The sequence below is a fragment of the Rhinopithecus roxellana genome, chromosome 20, assembly GCF_007565055.1.
Source record: "Rhinopithecus roxellana isolate Shanxi Qingling chromosome 20, ASM756505v1, whole genome shotgun sequence".
Taxonomy (NCBI): domain Eukaryota; kingdom Metazoa; phylum Chordata; class Mammalia; order Primates; family Cercopithecidae; genus Rhinopithecus; species Rhinopithecus roxellana.
This window is the reverse complement of record NC_044568.1, coordinates 60770242-60793562: the sequence shown is the minus strand read 5'-3', so window position 1 is coordinate 60793562 and position 23321 is coordinate 60770242. Positions and strand designations below refer to the sequence as shown.

At 41.2% G+C, this 23321-nt stretch overlaps 1 protein-coding gene across 2 annotated transcripts in view; it reads right to left on the bottom strand.

Moving 5' to 3' along the window:
• Positions 1-4133: 4133 nt before the first annotated feature.
• Positions 4134-23321, bottom strand: part of ADAMTS18 (ADAM metallopeptidase with thrombospondin type 1 motif 18) — a 154368-nt gene continuing 135180 nt past the window's right edge. The window contains exons 17-23 of one of the 2 annotated variants that reach the window (XM_030925525.1): positions 22003-22144; positions 19008-19134; positions 16680-16884; positions 14507-14689; positions 12963-13175; positions 11049-11196; positions 4134-6061 (exon numbers count right to left, since the gene is read on the bottom strand). In XM_030925525.1, the coding sequence (XP_030781385.1) occupies positions 5946-6061; positions 11049-11196; positions 12963-13175; positions 14507-14689; positions 16680-16884; positions 19008-19134; positions 22003-22144 (1134 nt within the window). In that variant the 3' untranslated portion in view covers positions 4134-5945. The remainder of the gene's footprint in view (positions 6062-11048; positions 11197-12962; positions 13176-14506; positions 14690-16679; positions 16885-19007; positions 19135-22002; positions 22145-23321) is intronic. The other variant, XM_010370202.2, reaches the window with a different exon arrangement.

Genomic DNA, 23321 nt, shown 5'->3' with positions numbered 1-23321 from the left:
ACCAGTTTTAAAAAGTCTATTTGCCATCAGAATGGAGGGTTGAGGAGGACCACGTGGTTTGATCTAAAATAGCATTTTCCAGTGTGTGGTATGGGCATTGCAGTGCAACACGAGACGATGTCAAGCTATCTCCTAACCTGTATGGGGCAGAGATGGCCTATATGGGGAGGCCAAGGCTGTGTGAAGAAAGAATGGGTTGAATTAAACAGGTGGGAAGAAGAGACATGCAGGATCTCCTTTTCCTAGATATTGGTGTCTCTTTTTAATCCCAATTAGAATGTTGGGAACAATTTTTAAACCTAATGTGTTCATTAAACCAACCAACAATTATAAAAATGACTTTTGGTTATTGAATGACCCGATTATAAACTCGACTGTGTCCCTCATTAAACATAGTTTAAGGAAGCCAAGCACAGTGCTTCATGCCTGTAATATCAGTACTTGGAGAGACCAAGGCGGGCAGATTGCTTGAGGCCAGGAATTTGAGACTAGCCTGGCCAACATGGCGAAATCCCTTCTCTACTAAAAATACAAAATTAGCTGGTTGTGGTGGCATGCACCTGTAGTCCCAGCTACTTGGGAGGCTGAGGCAGGAGAATCACTTGAGCCTGGGAGGCAGAGGTTGCAGTGAACTGAGATTGTGCCACTGCATCCCAGTCTGAATGACAGAGCAAGATTCTGACTCAAGAAAAAAAAATAGTTTAAGGAAACACTCAGGACACTTTGCAAGTATCTCTTCATGACATTCAAACAATACAGTGGTTGTAGATGAGTAACGCACTATGCCATTGCGGAAACTAACAAATAGCTGGGCACATTCAGAGAAACATTGTAGGTACTGCTTTTGAAGGCTTGTCTACAAAAATTAGTTGAACAAACATCACTTACATCATGATCCTCAATGTCGAGCTCTATCAGCCAAGGCACAATTAAATGGACATAATTTGTTCTTTCTCTGTGCAAATGTGAATTGGGATTCAAGAAAATCTTACATAAAATCTCATCTTTATTCTAAACTTAGTGATATTAAACTGACTCTTCTTGAGAAACTATGAACAAGTCACTTAGTCTCACTGAGGAGTTCTTTTATTTTCAGATGAGTTTTGTAAACCAATTGTAGTGACTATTTTATTTTTTAATTAAAATTAACAAATGTAAATACTTGGCTTTTGTGGCTACCCTTTATGCCATGTTCTATCGATTCTATGTTTAAAGGAGTTATAAAACAGTTGCCTTTTAAATATCTTTTTTTTTTTAAAGAGAAATTAATATTTTTACTTTTTTATACCTTAAGCTCTGGGGCACACGTGCAAATCATGCAGTTTTGTTACATACACATGCCACGGTTGTTTGCTGCACCCATGAACCCATCACCTACGTGAGGTATTTCTCCTAATGTTATCCCTCCCCAACACCCCCTGCCCCCGACAGGCCCTGGTGTGTGATGCTCCCCTCTCTGTGTCCATGTGTTCTCATTGTTCAACTCCCACTTATGAGTGAGAACATGTGGTATTTGGTTTTCTGTTCTTGTGTTAGTTTGCTGAGAATGATTGTTCCTTGATGGAGTCTCACTGTATCCCCCGGGCTGGAGTGCAATGATGCGATCTCGGCTCACTGCAACCTCCACCTCCCGAGTTCAAACGATCCTCCTGCCTCAGCCTCCTATCTGGGACTACAGGTGTCACCACCAAGTCCAGCTAATTTTTGTATTTTTAGTAGAGACGTGGTTTCACCATGTTGGCCAGGCTGGTCTCGAACTTCTGGCCTCAGGTGATCCACCTGCCTCAGCCTCACAGAGTACTGGGATTACAGGTGTGAGCCACCATGGCTGGCCTAAATATTTTTTGCAGCAAATCGTATTTTTAATTAACTAGATTTAAAAGTTGGTAGAGGTGATATGTGCTTATGGGAAAAACTCACGATGATAGCAATTGAGTGACAACAGTTTGAGAATCACCTCTCAGGAGGCTGTGGTCCTCTCAGGAGGAGGAAAGTGTCAGTGACCCAGATCCAGGGGTGACTGATGAAAACGATCTTAGGTGTTAACACCAGTGGAGACCATAAAGGTATTCAAGGAATTAAGATCTTAGGGGGAAGATAAGGTAAAACAGACAAAGCATGGAATCCTTATGCATATTTTTACATTTTCAAAGATAAAACCATATAGCACATAATTAGATGACCTTTTCCACATCACATTTAGCAATAATGGGTTCTGTGCTATAAATTTTCATAAACCATGTCTTACATAATACATGCTGGTATATTGTGAGGTATTGTGGTGTATTGGGCTATTATGAGGATTAAATGAGATAACATATATAAATAGTTTAGTACAATACCTGATTCCCATTAAACACAGAGATGTGGTTGCTTATTACCAAAAGGTATAAAGACAATGGTTTTTTTTTTTCTTTCTGGTGTGGTGTCGTCTTTCTACCATTAGCATATAGAACCCATGCCAAGAGAATTCTTGCTCACGCTTTCCCTCCATCTTAATGGACTTGGAGTTGCAGGCTCCAGATAACTCTGGTGCAACTGCCCAGGAAATACTGTCATCCCAGAGCAAAGCAATTATTAAGGAATAAAGACTTAGATATGCAACAAGTCTTTAAGTATACTTTGTTGAAAAGACTAGCTAAGTGAGAATTTATTACTTCCCAACCCCAGTTCCCCATCTGAAATTCCCAGCTCCGCCCATAATTCATCATTGTTAAATCACTTATTGTCAAACTCCATTCACATGCATCTCAGGGGGCAAAAAGTAGACTTCTAAGGCCTGCATGTTCTTTTTCTTCCTCTAACCCAGGGTAATGCAGCACAGTGATGAGAACCCCAGTGGATCTGAGTTTGAGTCCTGACCCTATCACTCAGTGACTGTGTACTAGCGCTAAATATGTAATGTCTGTGAATCTGAGTTGTCACCTGCCAAGAAAGAATAATAGTATCTTGCTAAGTGGGCTATTGTGATGATTAAATGAGATAACATACATAAACAGTTTAGTACAATACCTGATTCCCATTAAACACTAATATTTGGTTGGTTATTACCAAAAGGTATAAAAATATATATATTTTTTCTGGGCGTGGTGGTGGGCACCTGTAATCCCAGCTACTCAGGAGGCTGAGGCAGGAGAATTGCTTGAACCTGGGAGGCGGAGGTTGCAGTGAGCTGAGATTGTGCCATTGCACTCCAGCCTGGGTAACAAGAAGGAAATTCTGTCTCAAAAAAGAACAAAATACCTTTTTTTCTGTCGTCTATTTTATCTGCATCTGTTCCATTTTCTTAATTTTTTGTTTGCTAAATAGCAATAATTTATATAAACATTCTCTTAACTATAAAGATATGCATATGAACCTATGTAATCACAGATGCAGGGAAAAATACAGTATTTTCAGATCAGCTAGACTTTGCCCAGTTCTTATTCTCCACTAGTTTAATGATTCAAAATTTTGAAAAGCCAAGAACAATTACTTTGTGTTTTTTTCTTCTTTTCCTGCCCATCCTTCCCTTTCCCCTCTTTATTTTTACAAAAATATTTTAATAGAATGACTTTGAAATGTAAAAATACATTTATGGTAGTTTTATCTTAGATGATTTCCACAAATGTTTTCAAGACAATTACAGGGGAACAAAATAGGGTGTCCTCAAGAGGGTAAATGTGTCATCTGTTTCATCCTAGCATTTGATACTTTGATTTCTTCAAAGGCAAACAAGAAAAATCACTAATCGTTGAATAGCGTATCTTTCCTCTTCTCAATGAAGTTACTCTCTAAGATTTGTTGTTGTTGAGACAGAGTCTCTCTCTGTCACCCAGCGGGGAGCGGTGTGGCGCAATCTCACTTCACTGCAGCCTCAGCTTCCCAAGGAGCTGGGACTATAGCCATGCACCACCACAGCTGGCTAATTTTTTGTATTTTCAATAGAGACAGGGTTTTGCCATGTTGGCCAGGCTGGTATCGAACTCCTGGACTCAGGTGATCCACCCGCCTTGGCCTCCCAAAGTGCTGGGATTACCGAGGCGAACCACTGCACCCAACCATTCTCTAAGAGTCCTGACTGACAGTTATACAGTTAAATTACCTTGGCGATTACTGACTTTTCACTAACTTATTCAAGAATTTAACAAGTGTCAAAGATAAAGAAATGGAATACTTTATTATAAAACTTATAAAATAATTAAATATTACACATATATTTTGACTTTTCTCTATAATCCATGGTTTTATTCAACATTTTTTCTCAAAATATTACTTAGAGAAGCAAGTGAGAACACATAATAGGCTATTAATTAATAAATTAATTTTCCATAAAATAAAATGATAATTATATAAAGAAATAACTTGCTGTTTTTCAGAAGGCAAGGGGGTTGTAGTAGAGAACTGTTTTTTTTTTTTTTTCCCTGTTGATAAAATGGCTACTCCTCTAGGCCAAGCCAAGCCAAGCAGATGGAGAGAAGTTTCTAAGCATTATTTCTCTGGGATTCAAGAACTCAGGATTTTAATTAGAATGGGAACAAAGTATGCTGCTAAATTTAACAAACCACTGTCTCGTTGATTATGCTGAGCCGGCTAATCCAGCCTGAATTGAGACTTTTTAAAGAAGTAAAATTGGGTTACATTCATCAAAGTTGAGGAATAAAGTAGAATTTATGTAAATATGCCCTTTATAACCACTTCTCAAAAAATTACAGGAGGACACAGTATTATAATTACTTTGGTTTTGGCAAAATGGTGTGATGTTTTTTTCAATTGAGAACAATTTTAAACTCATTAATGCCTACCAACAGCTGGCTTCTGATGGCTGAAAAGGGTCTTGGCATATTATGATTTGTTAATATTAACATAGCAAGAAGACAGATGGATTTTTTTTTATTACCACTGTTTCCTTCTTTCTCTCTCTTTTTTTTTTTGCTGTTAACTAGATCCTAGGGCAAATTTAAACATATCAGTTGGTAGGAAAAAGCCACAAGAAGCCTTCAGTTTTCCAAGCAGCTCTGATAGTATGTACAGAGCATTATAAATGATGGTCCCTTCTCCCTCACAACACTGCTGTTTTGCCATTTAGCTCCTCCTAGATATTTTTTAAATACCAGAAATGGGTATCTTGCCAAGTCTCATTCTCAAGGAGCAGGCTATAGCTTTTCATGGACTGATTCAGCAAGCACCAAAAGTTATGAGGTTGATAACGTGAGGGGCATCCATATTTATCTTTTATATGAGTTGTTTTCTTGCATGAATTTCAATTACATGGAGATCTTAAACAGTCCATGTTGCCCTATTTTCATAATATTCCTTGGAATACTTTTCAAGTTGTTAATTTTAGTCTTAGAGACTCTCTATAAGCAGAATATAGTTTAAACAAAATAATAAAGACACACACACACCAAATAAACATAACATGAAGCTTGCCAGTCCAGCAGCAAGCACAATTGCGAGCACCATTTGGCTTCTCATAGAACTCCTGGCTTGGGTGTTCACAGGGTTAGTCAAAATGTGAACTCCACGCAACAGTTAGGCAAGGTATTCCATCCAGATTTGAAAGTTCTGAGTCTCAGTCTTTAACCTGAAGTCATAAAGGACCTTTTTAAAACAAGATGTCTTTGCCCTTGAACCCTTTGAAATTCAAAGGGAGTCTTTCCCCAGATCAACATATCTCAGTGTGATTCACCACTTCTTGCATATAACAGTGCAAATCAAAGATTTTTTAAAAGTCAGATTTGTCATCGCTTCCCATTTTCAAGTGCTTCAGAGTACCATGTGCTTCAGGGAATTGAAGTAGGAGCCTGGTGGCAACCTGTCTGTTCCTCAGAGCAGGCTCCTTCATCACAGCCGCAGCTCACAAATGGTTCTCAGTACTCAGCTCCTGGTCTCAAAGGCAGCTGGTCTCTCCAGAGGTTGAAAGGTAAGCCCCTGGTCCTAAGATGTTGGCGAGGACACCAAGATCAGATCTTCCTTGTACATGACTTGCAGCATTGTTTTCCATAAAACTTGTGGTTGCAGACACCATGCTGAGGAACTAGGTGACACCAGTTGAAGAAATCTACACAGGATGGATCCTCTGAAATAAGAAAATACATTTAGCATGTTGGCTAGGGTGTCTATCCTATTTGTTTGTTTTTTGAGATGCAGTCTCACTCTGTCAGTCACCCAGGCTGGATGCAGTGGTGTGATCTCGGCTCACTGCAACCTCTGCCCCTCCAGGTTCAAGCGGTTCTCCTGCCTAAACCTCCCAAGTAGCTGGGACTATAGGCATGTGCCACCAAGCCCGGCTAGTTTTTGTATTTTTTAGTAGAGACGGGGTTTTCCACCATGCTGACCAGGCTGGTCTGGAATTCCTGAGCTCAAGTGATCTGCCTGCCTCGGCCTGCCAAAGTACTGGGATTACAGGTGTGAGCCCCTGCGCCCAACCTTTGGTGATTTGCATATTATGATTTATTAATATTAACATAGCACCTTTTTCTTAAGGTGAGGGCCTACAGAACAAAGGTCTTGGGCCCACATGTGGTTCTTCTCATTAAACATTGGGACTTTGGTAGGGGAGTGTGGTAGGGGCAGGATTTAGATGCCAAGAAAAGACTGACCATTAGCAAAAATTAAATGATTTGTTTTTAAAAAATGTTACATCCAATCCAAGATCAATGTCTGATCCTCTCTGTGTAGCCTGGGAGCTACCACTGAATTGAGTGTCCAGGGAAATACCCTAAAACAGTGCTTTAGGAATCTCCCAAGGATTTTATTAAACCACTGGTACCACTGGTTCTGATTCAGAAGGGCTATCAGAGGGGAGCATTAAGGGAGGGTGTGTTGCTGGTCCATGAAGTATAATTTCAGGAGCAAGGAGCCCGATATATTGGGAGCCAAGCCACCTGATTTGCCTGCAAATGGATTGAGATTAACTGTAAAAGCTGGGTCTCCAACATTCTGTGTAGGTTTAAGTCAGTCTCAACCAGTTTGCAAGTAAATGAATTTAAGTCAACACCAGTCCTTGCTAATTTCTTTAGTTGTTCAATGAACAGGACAGATGTGATTTTTTTCACTGTACATCAGGACCTCTTACTCAGATGGGCCTCAGGAGATAGAAAGTGCATGTGAATGGATATGTAAACATAAGTGCATGTTTTAGGAGCAAGGGCCTAGTCATTTTACTGTTTTGTTTGAGAAGGAATTTTGCTCTTGTTGCCCAGGCTGGAGTGCAATGGCATAATCTCGGCTCACTGCATCCTCTGCCTCATGCATTCAAATGGTTCTCCTGGGTACCTGGGATTACAGGCACCCACCACCAAGCCCAGTTAATTTTTGTATTTTTAGTAGAGACGGGGTTTCACCATGTTGGCCAGGATGGTCTCGAACTTCTGACCTCAGGTGATCCACCTGCCTCAGCCTCCCAAAGTGCTGGGATAACAGGCATGAGCCACCACCTCCGGCCCATTTTACTGTATTTTTAAGGCACAGTTTTGACTTTGAAAATATTTAGAGTCTACACTACACATAATTCGGAAATGCTTAGAGTTCCTTCTTCAAGCCTTGATTCTTCTGCCTAAAATTCCTTTTTACACACCCCTTTCATGTAAGTCAGGAAGCAGAAGTGAGATGTATTACTATTCTGTCAGTACAAGTGTTTTTGATCATAACAATTACTGTGAGTCAGGTATTTGATTTACACTATTGAAGATGACCTTGGAATCACTGCTTTGCTTCAAATTCTCCATGCAATCAGCAGATACTCTTGGCTCAATCTTTAAAATACACCCAGCATCTAACTTCTGCAGTATTGCCACACCTCCTCCATCCGCTTCCTGGCAGAGTTGACAAGTCCTTGTTCTACTGTAGACAACCTGCACTCCTTTCACCTTAACTGCCAGTAATCTTCCTAAAGCTAGATCCTATTGCGCTTCTGCTCAAAGTTCTCTGTTGGCTTCCATCATACTCAGAGTTAAATCTGAAATACTTACACTGACTGACAAGGCCTCCAGTACCACTTTTCATGTATTGCTTAACCACTCTTCACCTTGTTTCTTGTACTCCAAGCATCATGCCATTCCTCAATTAGATTAGTATATTCCTGCCTCGGGGGCCTTTGCTGTCTCTCTGCCAGGAACACTTTCCTTCTAGATCCGTATGTGGCTCACCTTCCTTGAGGTCTCTGTTTAAGTGCTAAATCATCAAGTGGTCTTGCCTGACCATTATAATCTCAAGTTGTTTTCCTGTCTCCTCACCCCTGCTACTTTACTGTCTGACATCGGGTATTAATTGGTTGGTCTGTTGGCTATTTCCATTTAGAAGTAAGCTTGTCAGAAGGTGGGATCTGTGCCTGTTAAGCTGGATGCTGTTTTTGTAATCAGACCTCAGAACAGTTTCTGGTTCATAGTAAGCACTAAAGAAATATGTGAAAAATGGAATTACCTTCTTTACTACTCAAAACAATCTTTCCAAGTAAGCATTATTTCCCATTTTTTTCAAAACTTGCCCAAAGCTCCATAGCTACTAAGTGTCAAGTTAGTGTGGATTCAACTCTATTTTTATTATTTTAGAGTCCTTGCTCTTTCCACCATACAATGCTGCCTGCCCCCATCTCACGATGTGGGATTCCGTGAGGAGCAGCTTATTAGTATTGAGTATCTGGTCATCCTTAACTTAATATGACTAGTCTGCAGCCCAGGCAGCTTCCAGACAAACAACCAGTTTTAATGCAGTTTGACACAAGTCTCTGGGTGGTTTGACTGCTTTAGGGCCTTCTCTCTTTCCTGAAGAGAATTTTACATAGTATATGTACAGTGCAATCATAAGGATGGTTTCCCCAAGGTGGAGATCTAACCAAGACACCCAGCTAAGGCATCACACACTGATGATGGTATACAATGACTGCCCCTAGACTGGCACTCGGGATGGTCTAGGGGACAACATAGCTGTTTGGTGACACTGGATGACAGGATGATGCCACCATGGGCAGAATGGTCTTCTCTAGGCTCTAGTTTAAGAAACTTCCACCTAAGTGGAAGCTCCATAAGGGGAAGAAACTCTCACAGTATCTAGCAGACTGCCTGGTCCATAGTGGGGGGCTCAGAGAAGAGGCAAGAACGGAATCTTCTTCCTTCTGCCACCATGCTCATCCTTACTGCTCACTAATGTTTTCTGAAAACTCACAGCCAGAAAATACACTCAACCGATGTTCATAGTAGTCACCCTGCCAACCATGTCATCATCACTGTACCTGGGATGGGAATGGGAGAAAATCCTCAACTTAGTAAACTGTAGGCCACATTTTTGGCCCAGAACAGACCCTTGGGCTTGTATCCTTTATTCTTCCAAAAGGGACCTGACTCAGCCAAGAGGCACAGAGAGAAGCTCCTCTTTTTGAGACAGGGTCTCAAAAAGAAAAAAAAAAAAAAAAAAGCCCAGGCTGGAGTGCAGTGGTGCAATCTCCACTCACTGCAGCCTTCACCTCCTGAGTTCAAGAGAGCCTCCCACCTCCCCCAGTAGCGAGGACTACAGGTGCCTGCTACCACACCAAGCTAGTTTTTATATTCTTAGTAGAGACAGGGTTTTGCCATGTTAGCCAGGCTGGTCTCAAACTCCTGACCTTAGGAGCTTGGCTGGGTGCATCACCTTTTTTAATAAGCCGTTTCTGATATGCACCCTATGACTCCCCTCATTCCAGCACCACAGGTAGAATTGACCATCACTGTAACACTGAATACTCCACCACTTATTTGTCGTTGTAGCTTTCTTTTAAGAACAGGACCCACCTCTATTCTTTCATCCCTAGAAGAGTGCGGGAGGTATACAAGGTGCTTGGTGACTTTGCTTTGAACAAGATCGAGGACCTCACAGCACTTTGCACACGATCTTTCATGTAGCTATACACTCATGCATGTATTCATTTAAGACTTTTGTGTGCCTAATGTGGTATTACATGCTGGGTATGCCAAAAATAGTAAGACAAATGGCCTCCCTGGGCCATATGTGCATGTTGACTCTCCCCATCCTGTCCGGCAATTTCATAATCGGCCATTGTCGTTGGGGGTGCTGGTGGCCTTCTAGGCTGAATCTCTGGCAATTAAGGGTGGAAATGAGAAATCACTGATAGTGAAGAAAGGAGGACAGAGTCTGGAAGAACATGACCACTTGCTCATTTCTTCCCTATGCAGTATCCCAGCATGGACTAGGATGATCTGGCTTTGAGTAACTGCTAGTAACTACTACAGAGCTAGTTTTTTTTTTTTGGTCTTGTGCAAGATTCTTTAGCACAAGGCAAGCAGATCAGGCTGAAAAATATTTCCTGGCAGTTGTCAGATTAAATAGTGAAGAACAGTACAGTTTACTCAGACTTTCCATTTTCCTATGAGTACTCATTGCACTTTACTTGAACTAACTTTAAGAAAATATTTAGGTATAGTCCTAGGGCAGTACATATTCACTGATGACTATTTTGATTTCTGAATTGTTTTATATATTCAACAAATATGAAAATCTTTATGTATGGATTGTAGTTGTCTCTTCCATTAAAATATGAGCTCCCTGAGGGCTATTCTTCTTCACCTTTATGTTCACATTTTCAAATTAATAATGGTTAAAAAGCATTATTGTGGCAATTAAATATTCCCTTCAGAACCATGCAAACAAGATCACTAGGATAGGCTGGGCACGTGGCTTGTGACTGTAATCCCAGCACTTGAGACCAGGAGTTCGAGACCAGCCTGGGCAACATGGTGAAACCCTGCCTCTACTAAAAATACAAAAATTAGCCAGGCGTGGTGGTACACACCCATAATGCCAGCTACTCGGGAGGTGCAGGCAGGAGAATCACTTGAACCCAGGAGGCGGAGGTGAAGTGAGCTGTGTATTCCCGCCTGTGTGACAGTGAGTGAGACTGTCTCCGAAAGATCATTTGGACAGGAACTTCTCCAAAGTGGTGCCTTATACAACTCCAGGGAGCACTGTCACATAGACTTCGGGTGAATGGCTCACCCATGTCACAGGCTGTATCACCAACAAAGTAGGCTTTGAAAAAGTTATCTAGAGACTAGTACAGTTGTGCCTTTTACCTCTCTTTTCAGGAGCTGGACAGAAGTTTGTATTACAGGCTCGTAGCACTGGAGGTTTCTGATGGAGCAGACAACTTGAGGAAGGCCGGCCTTGCTGAACACAATGGACTGACCGGGTCTGGACCCCTCCCCCACAGGTGACTGTGCACTGCAGGAGAGAGAAGAAGAAGGAGTCAAACACTCTGCTGAGGTCAGTGACATCAAACAGAAGGAATTCCCATGCTTCATGACATTACCAAGACGCCTGCTGATGAAACAGATTGGCTGGAGCCAGGCACATGTGCTTACAGTCCATAGCATCTATCCTAACAAGTGTGATCCCTTTGATCTGATTAGAAGGGTTTTAGGCAAATGCTATCTATCTAGCCCAAGAGTGTGTGTGTCTCTCAGTTAAGTGACTCATAAAGAAGAGAAGCTCCAGAAATACAGAAGCTGCTCTAAGAATGCAGAAACAAATACGGACACAGCTAGGGACTTAATCACACAATTTAAAGAATTCCAGACAATCTGTGCAGCTGCAGTAGTGGAGGACATAGTTCAAAACTGGGCCAGAAAAAAATGGTCAGAGATAGCTCTGGAACCACACTTGGAGTTGGCATGGTAGAGTTGGTGTTTCTTAGAAGTCGGTGATTTCACTGTGCAACTAAACAGTTTTTAAAGTGGACAACTCAACTGTCTTTTTTTCCAGTAGCCATCAAAAGAAAAACCAGGGAAAAATGTAGCCCTTTAAATTGATTTTTCTTATTTTAAAGTTACTGCATTAAAGAAAAAGGTACATATGCCTTATAATTGACTGTAGTTCGGTCTCTATTAAAATTTGAGGCCAAGTCTTGTTATCAAATTATCTAAATAAACTTTTCCTGTAAAGGGCAAGATAGTAAATATTTCAGGCTGTATAGGCATGCGGCCTCTTGCAAGTACTTGTCACTGCCTTTGCAGCACTAAAGCAGCTGTGGTCAATATATTAAGCAAATGAACATGGCTACCTTCCAGTTAAACTTTATAAAAACAGGCAGATATTAGGGGAGCAGATTTGGCCAGCTGGTAACTGTTTGCTGATCCCTTAATCTAAATAGTCTAATTAGAGTCAATTTTAAAAAGAAATCCCCAGCAATATGTATAACACCTAGCACAATGCCTGGCCAGAGACAGTCATGCTAATTTCCTCTGTTGGTTTCCAGATCCTCCTGAATAGATAACATATATACATATTTATACCTCTACCCGGACTCTCTGAGGTGGGTAGCACCCGAGTCCTCTGAACAGCTGTGCAACAACATCTGTTGGGTGGAATGCTGGAAGGACCGCACCACACACCAATCCTAGCTAAAGTTTCACCCAAATCTTCAGAAAAGATAAGTTTAAAACTTGAGTATCCTTGGCTGAATTGCCTGACCTTCTGAGCTTTAGGGACCATACTATCCACGAATAGGAGTACTTAGCACCGTGCATAGTAATGGCTTGACAAATACTAGCTATTCCACTGTTCAGAAACATGATGTAAGAACCAAATGACTAAAGGCTGTGAGCAGCATTTCTAAAACAAAGACTTGAGTGATAGTTTCAGTAGCAGCAATGACCAGTAGCAGCAATGACCTCTAGTCTGAGGTAGCAGATTACATGAGCTAGAGAGGTGGAGACTGCAGTGTATGATTGGCCTGGTGCTAAGTGTTTTATACACATTTCCTGATGATCAGCTCTGCCAGATAATAATTTTCTAGATGTGAAAACTGAGGTTTACAGATTGTTACCTGCCCAGGGCCACATGGGCAGAGATGGCCAAAGAACAAAACCCATTCTGCCTTCAGAACTTGAGCCCTTAGTTGCTTTTACTTAGACAACCATTAACAGACTAAGAGCAACTTTTTTGACATCTCACTTGAATAGAAACCTCCTCGATCTGCCTGTACCCACCTGCTGCCATGGCGATGAATACCATCCAGCTACCATGTTGTACACTGGATGGGTTGGGCAAGCCCGTTGGTGGCAGGTCTCTTCCAAGTCCAGGTTTGGTTTCTTAATATTCCGGCATCTTCGCTCTGGGAAAGTTATCAGCTTCCCCTGGAAGCCCTTCTCGCTGCACTTGATCTCCCTCTTCCTCACACCCAAACCACAGGTTGCAGAACACTAGGAGCCAAGACAGGATATGTCAAAGTGAAGACTGCCAGGGTCAAATCTTCTGAACAGATGCAGTTTGACATAAGGTTGTGCCATCCACATGAAATAGGAGGGATGAGATTACACAAGGTCAACCATAGTCACTCAAGGATCTTAAAGATACAGCAGCCAAGTACCTCATGCTATAGGTAAGGTAAACCGAAGTTCAGCAAATGGAACTAACTTTCCCAAAATCACACAGATCATTAGCCTCATAAAGCAAAAAAGGGACCTTGAGATGCCACATGGGTGTGAGATGGAGTCCAGAAGGAGAAAGGCAAGGTGGGCAAAAGGATTTCCAGGTTTAGGGTTAAGGCCTGGGGAGTTAGGAATCTGAGTTGAGGAGGGTAAGGGCCAGACAAAAGGATTAAGAGCTGAATGGGAAAAACCACTGTACAGCAAATAATTACCCTTTAAATTTACCCAACCTCTCACACATAGGAGGTAACACAGGAGGTAACATGATGAGGGTCAAAAATAACCTTTTAGGCTGGGTGCAGTGGCTCAGGCCTGTCATCACAGCAGTTTGGAAGCCCGAGGCATGCAGATCACTTGAGCCCAGGAGTTCAAGACCAGCCTCAGCAACATGGTGAAACCACGTCGCTACAAAAATTAGCCAGGTGTAGTGGTGCATGCCTCTAGTCTGAGGTAGCAGATTACATGAGCTAGGGAGGTGGAGACTGCAGTGAGCTGAGATTGTGTCACTGCACAGTAGGGCAACAGAGCAAGACTCTGTCCCAAAAATAAATAAAAGTGACTCCCCAGTTTTTGTGAGATATATTTCTAGTGTGTCACCCAAGGTCCTCATGATCTTTCCACCCCATCCCATGTCCCTTCTGTACTGAATGTGCAGTCACCTGTCATCACTCCTGAGTAGAGGTTGCACCCTCTGTCTGGCACAACCTTCCCCCCAAAATCCCCTTTTGCTTTGATTCCTGTTCATTTTTCAGGCCATGCTCCCTAGAAAGTCTCTTCTCATAAGGGTTCTTCCCGAAGTCCAGCATGGGTGAACCTTGAGCTCTCCCATAAAATTACAGACTTCTATCAAGGCACTCGGCATACCTTATCCAAGTTTCTCTACCAGGGCTATACAAAATCTTGCGCCCCTACTGCTCAGGCATAGGCCTGATCAATGTGGGGGTGCTTTAGCAATGTTTCGTGAAGAAACCAGGAGAGAAGAACTGGCACGTAGCAGGCATTTGGTATCAATGTGTGCAACAAGAAGCAGTTCTGTGAGCCTAGATGCTAGCGGGTCAGCTGAGCATCTCAAGAAACCTCCAGCAGTGACTTCTAAACCATACCTCGCTCCACGAAGAAGTGACCCACTGGAGCCGGTTGTTCTTAGGGCATCGTCCAAGCACGCAGCCCTCCTGCAGCTCAGGTCTGGGGAGGCTGGTACACTGGCTCTCGGGGAGGGTTTCCGCGGCAGAGCCCTTGCACAGGAGTTCACGCTTCCTCACTCCTCGTCCACAGGTCTTGGAACACTTGAGAAGGAAAAAAAAGTTCTATTTGCATTCCTAAGGTTTCAGTAGTCACATTAAAACATAAACAAAAACACTAAATATATTCCTGTGAAAGGTGGGATGATCTCCATGAACTAAAGCTCTTTTTATGAGGTCTACTTAACCACCCCCATTCCCATTTCCTTTTATCCATACCTACCATATATTTTGGCTAAAACAATTATTTGAATTCTTTTTGTCAATTATATTCCTAACTGCAAAGAAAAAGACTAGACTCAACACCCTATACTACGTAGATTTACCCTCTGCTATAAAGGAATATATTCTCTCATTTGAAAGAACCCCTAAACAAGCTAAAAAATATTCTCTCTCCCTCCTGACCCCTAATTCCCTAACATACCAGTCTCCAATTTCTTTGGCACCAGGGACAGCTTTTGCAGAACACTGTATTTCCATGGACAGGCAGGGCAGTGCTTTTGGGATAAAACTGTTCCACCTCAGACCATCAGGCATTAGATTCTCATAAGGAACATGCATCCTAGATCCCTCACCTGTACAGTTCATAAAAGAGTTCCAACTCCTCTGAGAATCTAATGCTGCCACTGATTTCACAGGAGGCAGACCTCAGGCTGTGATGCTGGCCCACTGCTCATCTCCTGCTGGGTGGCCCAGTCCCTTACAGGCCACGAACAGGTACTTGTTCATGGCCTGGGGGTTGGGGACCCCTGTGCTAACAGATATGTCCTAACATTAAAAAAAAAAAAAAAAAAAAAAAGCCTCACTCTGACCTCTGGTAGGAGATATGGTAGTATATTGCTGAAATTAATCAGAAAGCAGCACCCTCCAGCATCTAATATACCCTAAAGGAAAACACAGCAGAACTGTCTTCAGTGGCTGCTACCTGGCTTCATAGTTCAGATGGTAAAACTCTTGCCCTTTTTTCATTCTTCCCTAATATTTGTTTGCCAGCCATGATTGAGCAGCGGTTGAGCTATCACTGCAATAACTGCTTCCAAAGCAGTTATTGTGAAAGGTAGACCATCTATGGAAGCCATCAATCAATTTCAGAACCAATAAGATAAGTTGTTCTAATTGTTCTTTGATGGATCCAGAGGCTTATACTAATGTGATCCAGATATAAGGAATCACATTTAATCATCCCACAGTTCTACAAATACACTCCTGCCTCTGCATGAGAAGAAATCCACGTCACTTTAAAATCTGCACAATTCATTGAGCCAAATTTGTTGGGATTTTAACTATGTGTCAGGGACTCTCGTAAGCATTAGGATTGGAATGCTTAGGGCAGGGCTTCTTCCCTTCAGCACCACTGACATTCTGGATCAGATAGTTCTTTGTGGTGAGGAGCTGGCCTGGCTGTGTAGGACATTCACTCCTACCTCACTAGATGCCAGGAGCACTCATCTCCTTAAGTGGTGACGATCAAAACTGTCCCCTAGTAGGCAAACTTCCTGACAGTGGAGAACCTTTGCTTTCGAGGGAATTGTGAGCTGTGAAGGACAGGTAGCTCTATGTCTCTTCTAACTTTAAAATTTTGTATCTTTCACCGGGAATCTGTGACCATAGCAAACTCTATGCTCTACTTTTCTCTGTATTCTTCTAACTTTACCTCTTTCCCATTGAAGCAAGAGTTAAATATCTCTTCTGTGCTCCATTCTTTGTATTTGTGTTTCCCATTAGCTTTGGAGAATTCCGTAGCCAGGTCTCTATGCCAGTCTTCTGACACTGGAATCCTTTCTAGCTGTGCTCACAAGCCTGGCCTAAATGGCCCCCACACTCCAATTTCTGGTCCTCTGAGGAGGATCCTAAGCTCTGGGAGAGGCATGCCGAAACTTCAGATTTCATAAGATTCCCTCAAGAGCATTAGTTAAAATGCAGATTCCCATGAAGATGTAAACCGCCGAGAGCCCCTTGGAGAGAAAAGACACCTGTACCCCACTTGGCTTCATGGGGGAACGAGACCAGTAACTCCCAAGTTTTCTCCTGTTACCTGAGACCAGGGTCCAAGGCTCCATTCTGGAGGGCAGGCGTGGCTGTTGCAGGCTTGGACCTGAGTGGGTGTGCTCACTGGACAGAGAGAATGCAATACTGCTTCCTCCTTCTGGAAGGGTTTCTTTTGCACACACTGGATCTTTCGGCTCTGCTGGCCTCCACCACAGGACTTGCTGCATGTACTCCATTCACCTGGCATCCAGCTTTCAGTGCAAAACAAATACTTCCAATGAAGCCAAACTTTGTACAGTAACTTCCAAAGCAGTTATTGTGAAAGGTAGACCACCTATGGAAGCCATGGATCAATTTCAGAACCAATAAGATAAGTTGTTCTAATTGTTCTTTGATGGATCCAGAGGCTTATACTAATGTGATCCAGATATAAGGAATCACATTCAATCATCCCACAGTTCTACAAATACACTCCTGCCTCTGCATGAGAAGAAATCCACATCACTTTAAAATCTGCACAATTCATTGAGCCAAATTTGCTGGATTTTAACTATGTGTCAGGGACTCTCATAAGCATTAGGATTGAAAAAATTAAGGCAGCAGCACTCTTTCCATTAAGGAGCCTATAACACAGTAAAGAGGTGGATATGTGAACAAATACAATACTTTCTGATAAGTGCTGCCATGGAAGTCAACATAAAATACAGTGGTGAGGCTCATGGAAGAGTGATCAATGAGAGAGAGAGAGAGAAAGGTTTGTGCAGGAGAGAGGGGTACATTTAGATAAGGTCTCACAGGGGATACTTGAAGTGGGTACTTCCTCAAATTACTTTTCTAATTACCCCTGAATTTACTGATGGGTTAAATATATGCCTTCATTTTCTTTAAAATTTGCTAGACCATTTTTTAAAATAGCTATCTGAGATTTGGTATATATTTGAATGGTTTATCAATTCAAACTTTGTTTGTGAGATGCAATCTTGATCTTGGCTCACGCAACCTCCGCCTCCTGGGCTCAAGTGATTCTCCTGCCTCAGCCTCAGATTATGACAAATCTATTATTTATAAGAAAAAACGAGTGTGTGTGTGTATGTATACGTATATATATATACATATGCACATCTTTATATATAAAGATGGTGTAATACAACTACATCACCACAAACCAAACACCACTTATTAAGATGATCTAAAACATCAGTGAATACAACACTGCTTTAGAAGAAACTCTGTCCATTCTATATAAATATATTTGGCAGAAGATAAATCACATAAAAGAGACTCCATTTGACTGGGAAGATTACTTAAAATTAGTCTTCAAACAATAGTATGGCTAAAGTCCATCCAAGAACAAACTCACTGAGCTCCTCCAAGGCTGCCGTCATCAGCGGTGGAGTTACCACTTGGCCTATACCCCATACCCCATTCTTTATATTTTGTGTCTTGCTACTGTGTAATTTTGCATTTGGGGTTTTATGGCCTGCATAATATTATGATTTTTAAATTCTTGGGCCATTTGCATAAAAGTTAAGCATACAACCACATGCAAATTGAACTAATTTAGGATTCTGTGTTATTTATGTATCTGTCTGATTCCATTCAGAGAAGAGGAATCCCTATGCAAAGGTTAAAATAAAAAAGCACCTCATGCCTGTAATCCCAGAACTTTGGGATGCTAAAAACAGGCAGATCACTTGAGGCCAGTAGTTCGAGACCAGCCTGGCCAACATGGCAAAACGCCATCTCTACTAAAAATATAAAAATCAGCCAGGCGTGGTGGTGCGCACCTATAATCCCAGCTACTCAGGTGCTTGAGGCACAATAATTGCTCAAATCTAGTAGGCAGAGGTTGCAGTGAGCTATCATGAAGCCACTGTACTCCAGCCTGGGCAGCAGAAAGACTCCATGCTCTTCCTCCCCTCCAAAAAAAGCACGCCTTCATATCCCAAGTAAGCTTGCTTTTAAATAGCTTTATTCCTGGCTATCAAGCCAAAGTCAAGTGAGTACCAAAAGTAAATTTGTGTTTTTCAACTCATATGTAAACTTCAACCATCTTCTTTTTTAAAAAAAATTTTTTTTTAGACAAGATCTCACTCTTTCACCCAGGCTAATATGTAAGTGACACAATCATGGCTCACTGCAGCCTGGAACTCGTGGGTTCAAGTGATCCTCCCTCTTCAGCCTCCCAAGTAGTTGGGACCACACATGTGCCACCACACCTAGCTCATCTTCTTCTATTACTTTTTAATGTATTGCATCTACCTTTAAATCACTTTCCATTAGCAGGATTGACAGTGGGCTTTCATCATCTCATAAGAACAATGAAGGCATACAAGTACAAAAGTAAACAAAAAGACATTTCCAAATGACTTACTAAGCCGGGCAGGAGAAAGCGTTGCAGATTTTGGGTTCAGTTACTGGCTTGGTTCTTGCACTGCAGAATGAGGAATTGACTTGAATATTTTGATCTCGCAAGCAAATGGCCTTTACATTTATGTAACCTGATAACACATCAGAAGTGACAAAGTGAAAATTACAGATTATTATTTCATTTTGGTTTCTAAGTTTAGTTTCTGATTTATCAGCATTGTGATATTTTATTTCAGATACAGAATCTAACTATTTTGTGGAAGCACCTCCTTTTGATGAAATCTGCAACTAATTTGAATTCCATTCCCTTCCCTAAAATAATATATTTTATATTTAAATACTTTTAACATGTAAATTATTGGTTTTCAAGACTGATGTGGATACTAGAACCATAAAGTGATAAATACAACCTTTTGAAAACAGAATGACTATGAAGGGAAACATCCCAGGCAAACTTTATTATCAGATGGATAATGTTCTTCAAAGAAAAACCATTAGTGAATTATGTGTGGAAATCCCAAGATTTTTGCCTTACCATGAAACATCTCATACTTCCCTAAGAGTATGGGGCACACAAAAGCAAAGAGTAGAACTCACTAAATATGTATTAAAACCTGTCAGCCAGGGCTCTGCTTTTTGCTTTTTTTTTTTTTTTTTTTTTTTTTTTTTTTTTTTTTTTTTTTTGAGATGGAGTCTTGTTCTGTCACCCAGGCTGGAGTGCAGTGGCGTGATCTTGGCTCACTGCAACCTCTGCCTCTGGGGTTCAACTGCTTCTGCTGCCTCAGCCTCCCAAGTAGCTGGGATTACAGGCGTGTGACACCACACCCAGTTAATTTTTGTATTTTTAGTAGAGACGGCCATGTTGGTCAGGCTGGTCTTGAACTACTGATATCAAGTGATCCACCTGCCTCAGCATCCCAAAGTGCTGGGATTACAGGCATGAGTCACTGCGCCCGGCCTCTGCTTTTGCTTCCTTAGTGGCATCCCACTGCCTTGCTTTCAACATTAATTTCAGGACTTCTTATCGGGGCATACATTTTTTAAAAAATATATGAATAATAGAATTGTGTTTTTTATTTCCATTGGAACTTTGTCTTCACATGTAATCTGAGAAAAAAATGAGTCACTCCTGCTATAATGATTAGCAGTTAGTCCACCTCCTGGGGCTGAAGCAGGTTTGCTTTCAGGAGACACTTAATGAAAACCACATCAAGGCCGGGCACGGTGGCTCACATTGATAATCCCAGCACTTTGGGAGGTCAAGGAAGGTAGACTGCCAGAGGCCAGGAGTTTGAGACCAGCCTGGGCAAGATGGTGAAACCCCATCTCTATAAAAAAGAAAAAAATGGGCCAGGCATAGTGGCAGGCACCTATAGTCCCAGCTACTTGGGAAGGTGGGGAAGGTGAGGTAGGATCGCTTGAACCCCAGAGGTTGAGGCAGCAGTGAGCCATAATTGTGCGACTGCATTCCAGCCTGGGTAACAGAGTGAGACCCTATCTCAAAAAAAAAAAAAAGAACAACAACAACAAAATCAACATTCCTTGAAGTTAACTGTTGCCTTTAATAGGACTTATTCATCTGAATTCTTTTTTTCCTGGATATAGGACACATCAGAGTCTGTGAGTCATGTGAAGGGGTTGCTAAGTCAGGGCAAGGTGAGAATTCCACAACTGGCTTCCTCTGCATCCTCTTCTTGGCTGGATTTAGTTTCTGTAAATGGAAAGCAAATCAAACTTCTCTCCTTCCCAAGGCACTGTGCTCTCCCTGGAATACCAGAAAGCTATTGGAAATGTTCTCAAGAAACAATGGATATAAGAAAAACCTCATAATCTACGACTAAATGAAACCATGTGAAGAGATGTCTGTAACGTGATTTCAGTACAGAGGGATACAAATGATACTCATGGCATGTGAGTCTGTCAAACACATGTTTGCTTACATGTACATACGGGAAAAATAAAATTATATAGATCAAACTATTAACATTGGCTATTGCCTATTTACAAATTATGGGGATTACCTTTCTTCTTTATAGCCCATTGCCTTTAAAATGTGTATTACTAGAAAATATATTACTTTTTAATTATTTTATATATGTATACTTAAAAAGTATTTTTTCATATTTTGTTAATTAGCATGGACCTATAGATAGGCCTCTCAGATATAAGAACTTCTTCATTTTCTGTGTCTTTGCTCTGTCTCCGATTCTAAGAAGGCTTATAATGCTTAGTGGGATGTAACCAGTAGGAAGTCTCACTGTCACCAGGTGCTGTGAAAAATAGGAAATGAGAGACCAACATTCATGCTTTGGTGTCAGGAACTTATTTTTGGGCACTTATTCTTCCTCCCAAATGAGCATGTGTGACAATTCTTTAACCCCCAAATATGTGACATTGTTCACATCTAAATAAAATGCCTTCCTTGTCCTCACCACATAGATGGTTGCTGCTGTTCCTTCCTTGCAAGGGTTGTCTCAGATTTAACCCATTCCTCTAGTGAGAGAGCCTTTGCTGGCCTTACCCCTGAGGGGGTAGCCATGTTTCGGATAGACCTCTTAAGTCTGCCATGTTTGTGTCCTCACTTGCCTTGACCCTAGCTTTTCCAACTTCCAAATGGAAGGTTTATGACAACAGAAAAGTCAAGACTGGGGGAAACTAAATTATAAGCTGAAAATTTAAAAAAAAACATATATACATATAATATAAATATGCTTATATTTGTAAATAAGTCAATATATTTTATATGTATTTCCCATCAGTTTTAGATGTGTAAGTTTTGAGCCTTGGTTGTGGTTGATTTGAGCTTTCTGAGAGTTGATTCCTTACCACATAGGAAAATCCTTAAATGATACCATAGTATTTGCTTTTATGGTGACGGTTCTTATAAAAGACAGTTCTTGGGTGGCTTATGTAAACCACGTTATGTTAAAGATGCCTGGAGTGAAAGAACCTGTTTTAGGAGATACAGACTTGGAAGACAGACTGAGAAAATTATCTACCTCCACCGCAGGAGACGGGGCACTCTGACTGCACGATACTCCAGGCATAGGCCGGTCTTTTTGTGGCTGGTGGAGTTCCATTCATGACCTTGGGAAGTGCATACTTCCAAGCTATCCCTGGATTTTTGCCTTGCATCAGAATCTGGACAGTGTAAGATAAAAATCAGAGATCAAGATACAGGTCAGACCCTGAAATTCCAGAAGTCTTACCGAACATTTTAAAGATATTTACATGACATTTTGACCTTAACATTGGTATACTTCATTGTTCCCAAGTATGTTTTATGTTGTCTTAAGGTTTTCCCAGGACACTTTAAAATGTGTAACTTCATGTTATCAAAACTGTGATTTAGGCAGATGCTAAAGAGCAAAACACAACTGACATTTGCCATAAGCCCATACCGTACATATACACACACACACACACACACACACTCTCTCTCTCTCTCTCTCACGTATATGTATTATAATGAAGACAGAAAGGTTATATTGTTGGGTCTAAACCCTAAGTTAAAAACCTACCATGATAAACACAGAGTGGTGCCTTACAGATAATAGTTAAAACTGAATCTACATCTATAGGTCACAACTTACAAGCTCTCTCCTGAGTGCTAGTGGAGTTGAAACAAGGGAAGCACTCCAAAACCCACAGAATACCCCACTTAGACTTGCTATCGTCATCTTTAGAATACAAATGTGTTTCTAATGTAATTTCCATAGAAAATTTTCCCAAAGAGAATTTGTTAACCGTGTGCAAGGATGAGCAGGTAAGAAAAAAAGAAACATGTTCAGAATCACGAATTGGAATATAGGCATTAGAATAGACTTAACCTCCGAAAAGGCAACAACTTAGGATAAATCTGATCCTACAAAGTCTGACTACTAAAATAAGAGCAATCACATTTTGGGCACTTCCCAAGTGCCCAGCACTCTGCAGGCATTCTTAATGCATCATAAAACATTCTTCTAACAATTCTATAATGTAGCTGCCTATGTTTTCATTGAAAAAACAAAAACAAAAAAACAGAACTTGTGCAAGATCACACAAGTGATTAGGGACTGAGCTTAAATAAAGCCACCAACCAAAATGTGCCTACACAATACAAAAATGCATCACCTTGTTTTTGATGTAGGAAACATATCTGTCTGCCTTCTTAATGCCCTCTTAACTACTCCTCTTTCATTTTTTTTTTCTTATTCCAGCTCAAAGCATGAATATAAATAGCTGGTTCTTTCCCACTCCATGAATCTTGTGGAAAATACTTTACCACTAGAACTGGGCATTCATGCCCAAGAAGCAAAGCTGATTGCCAGTTAAA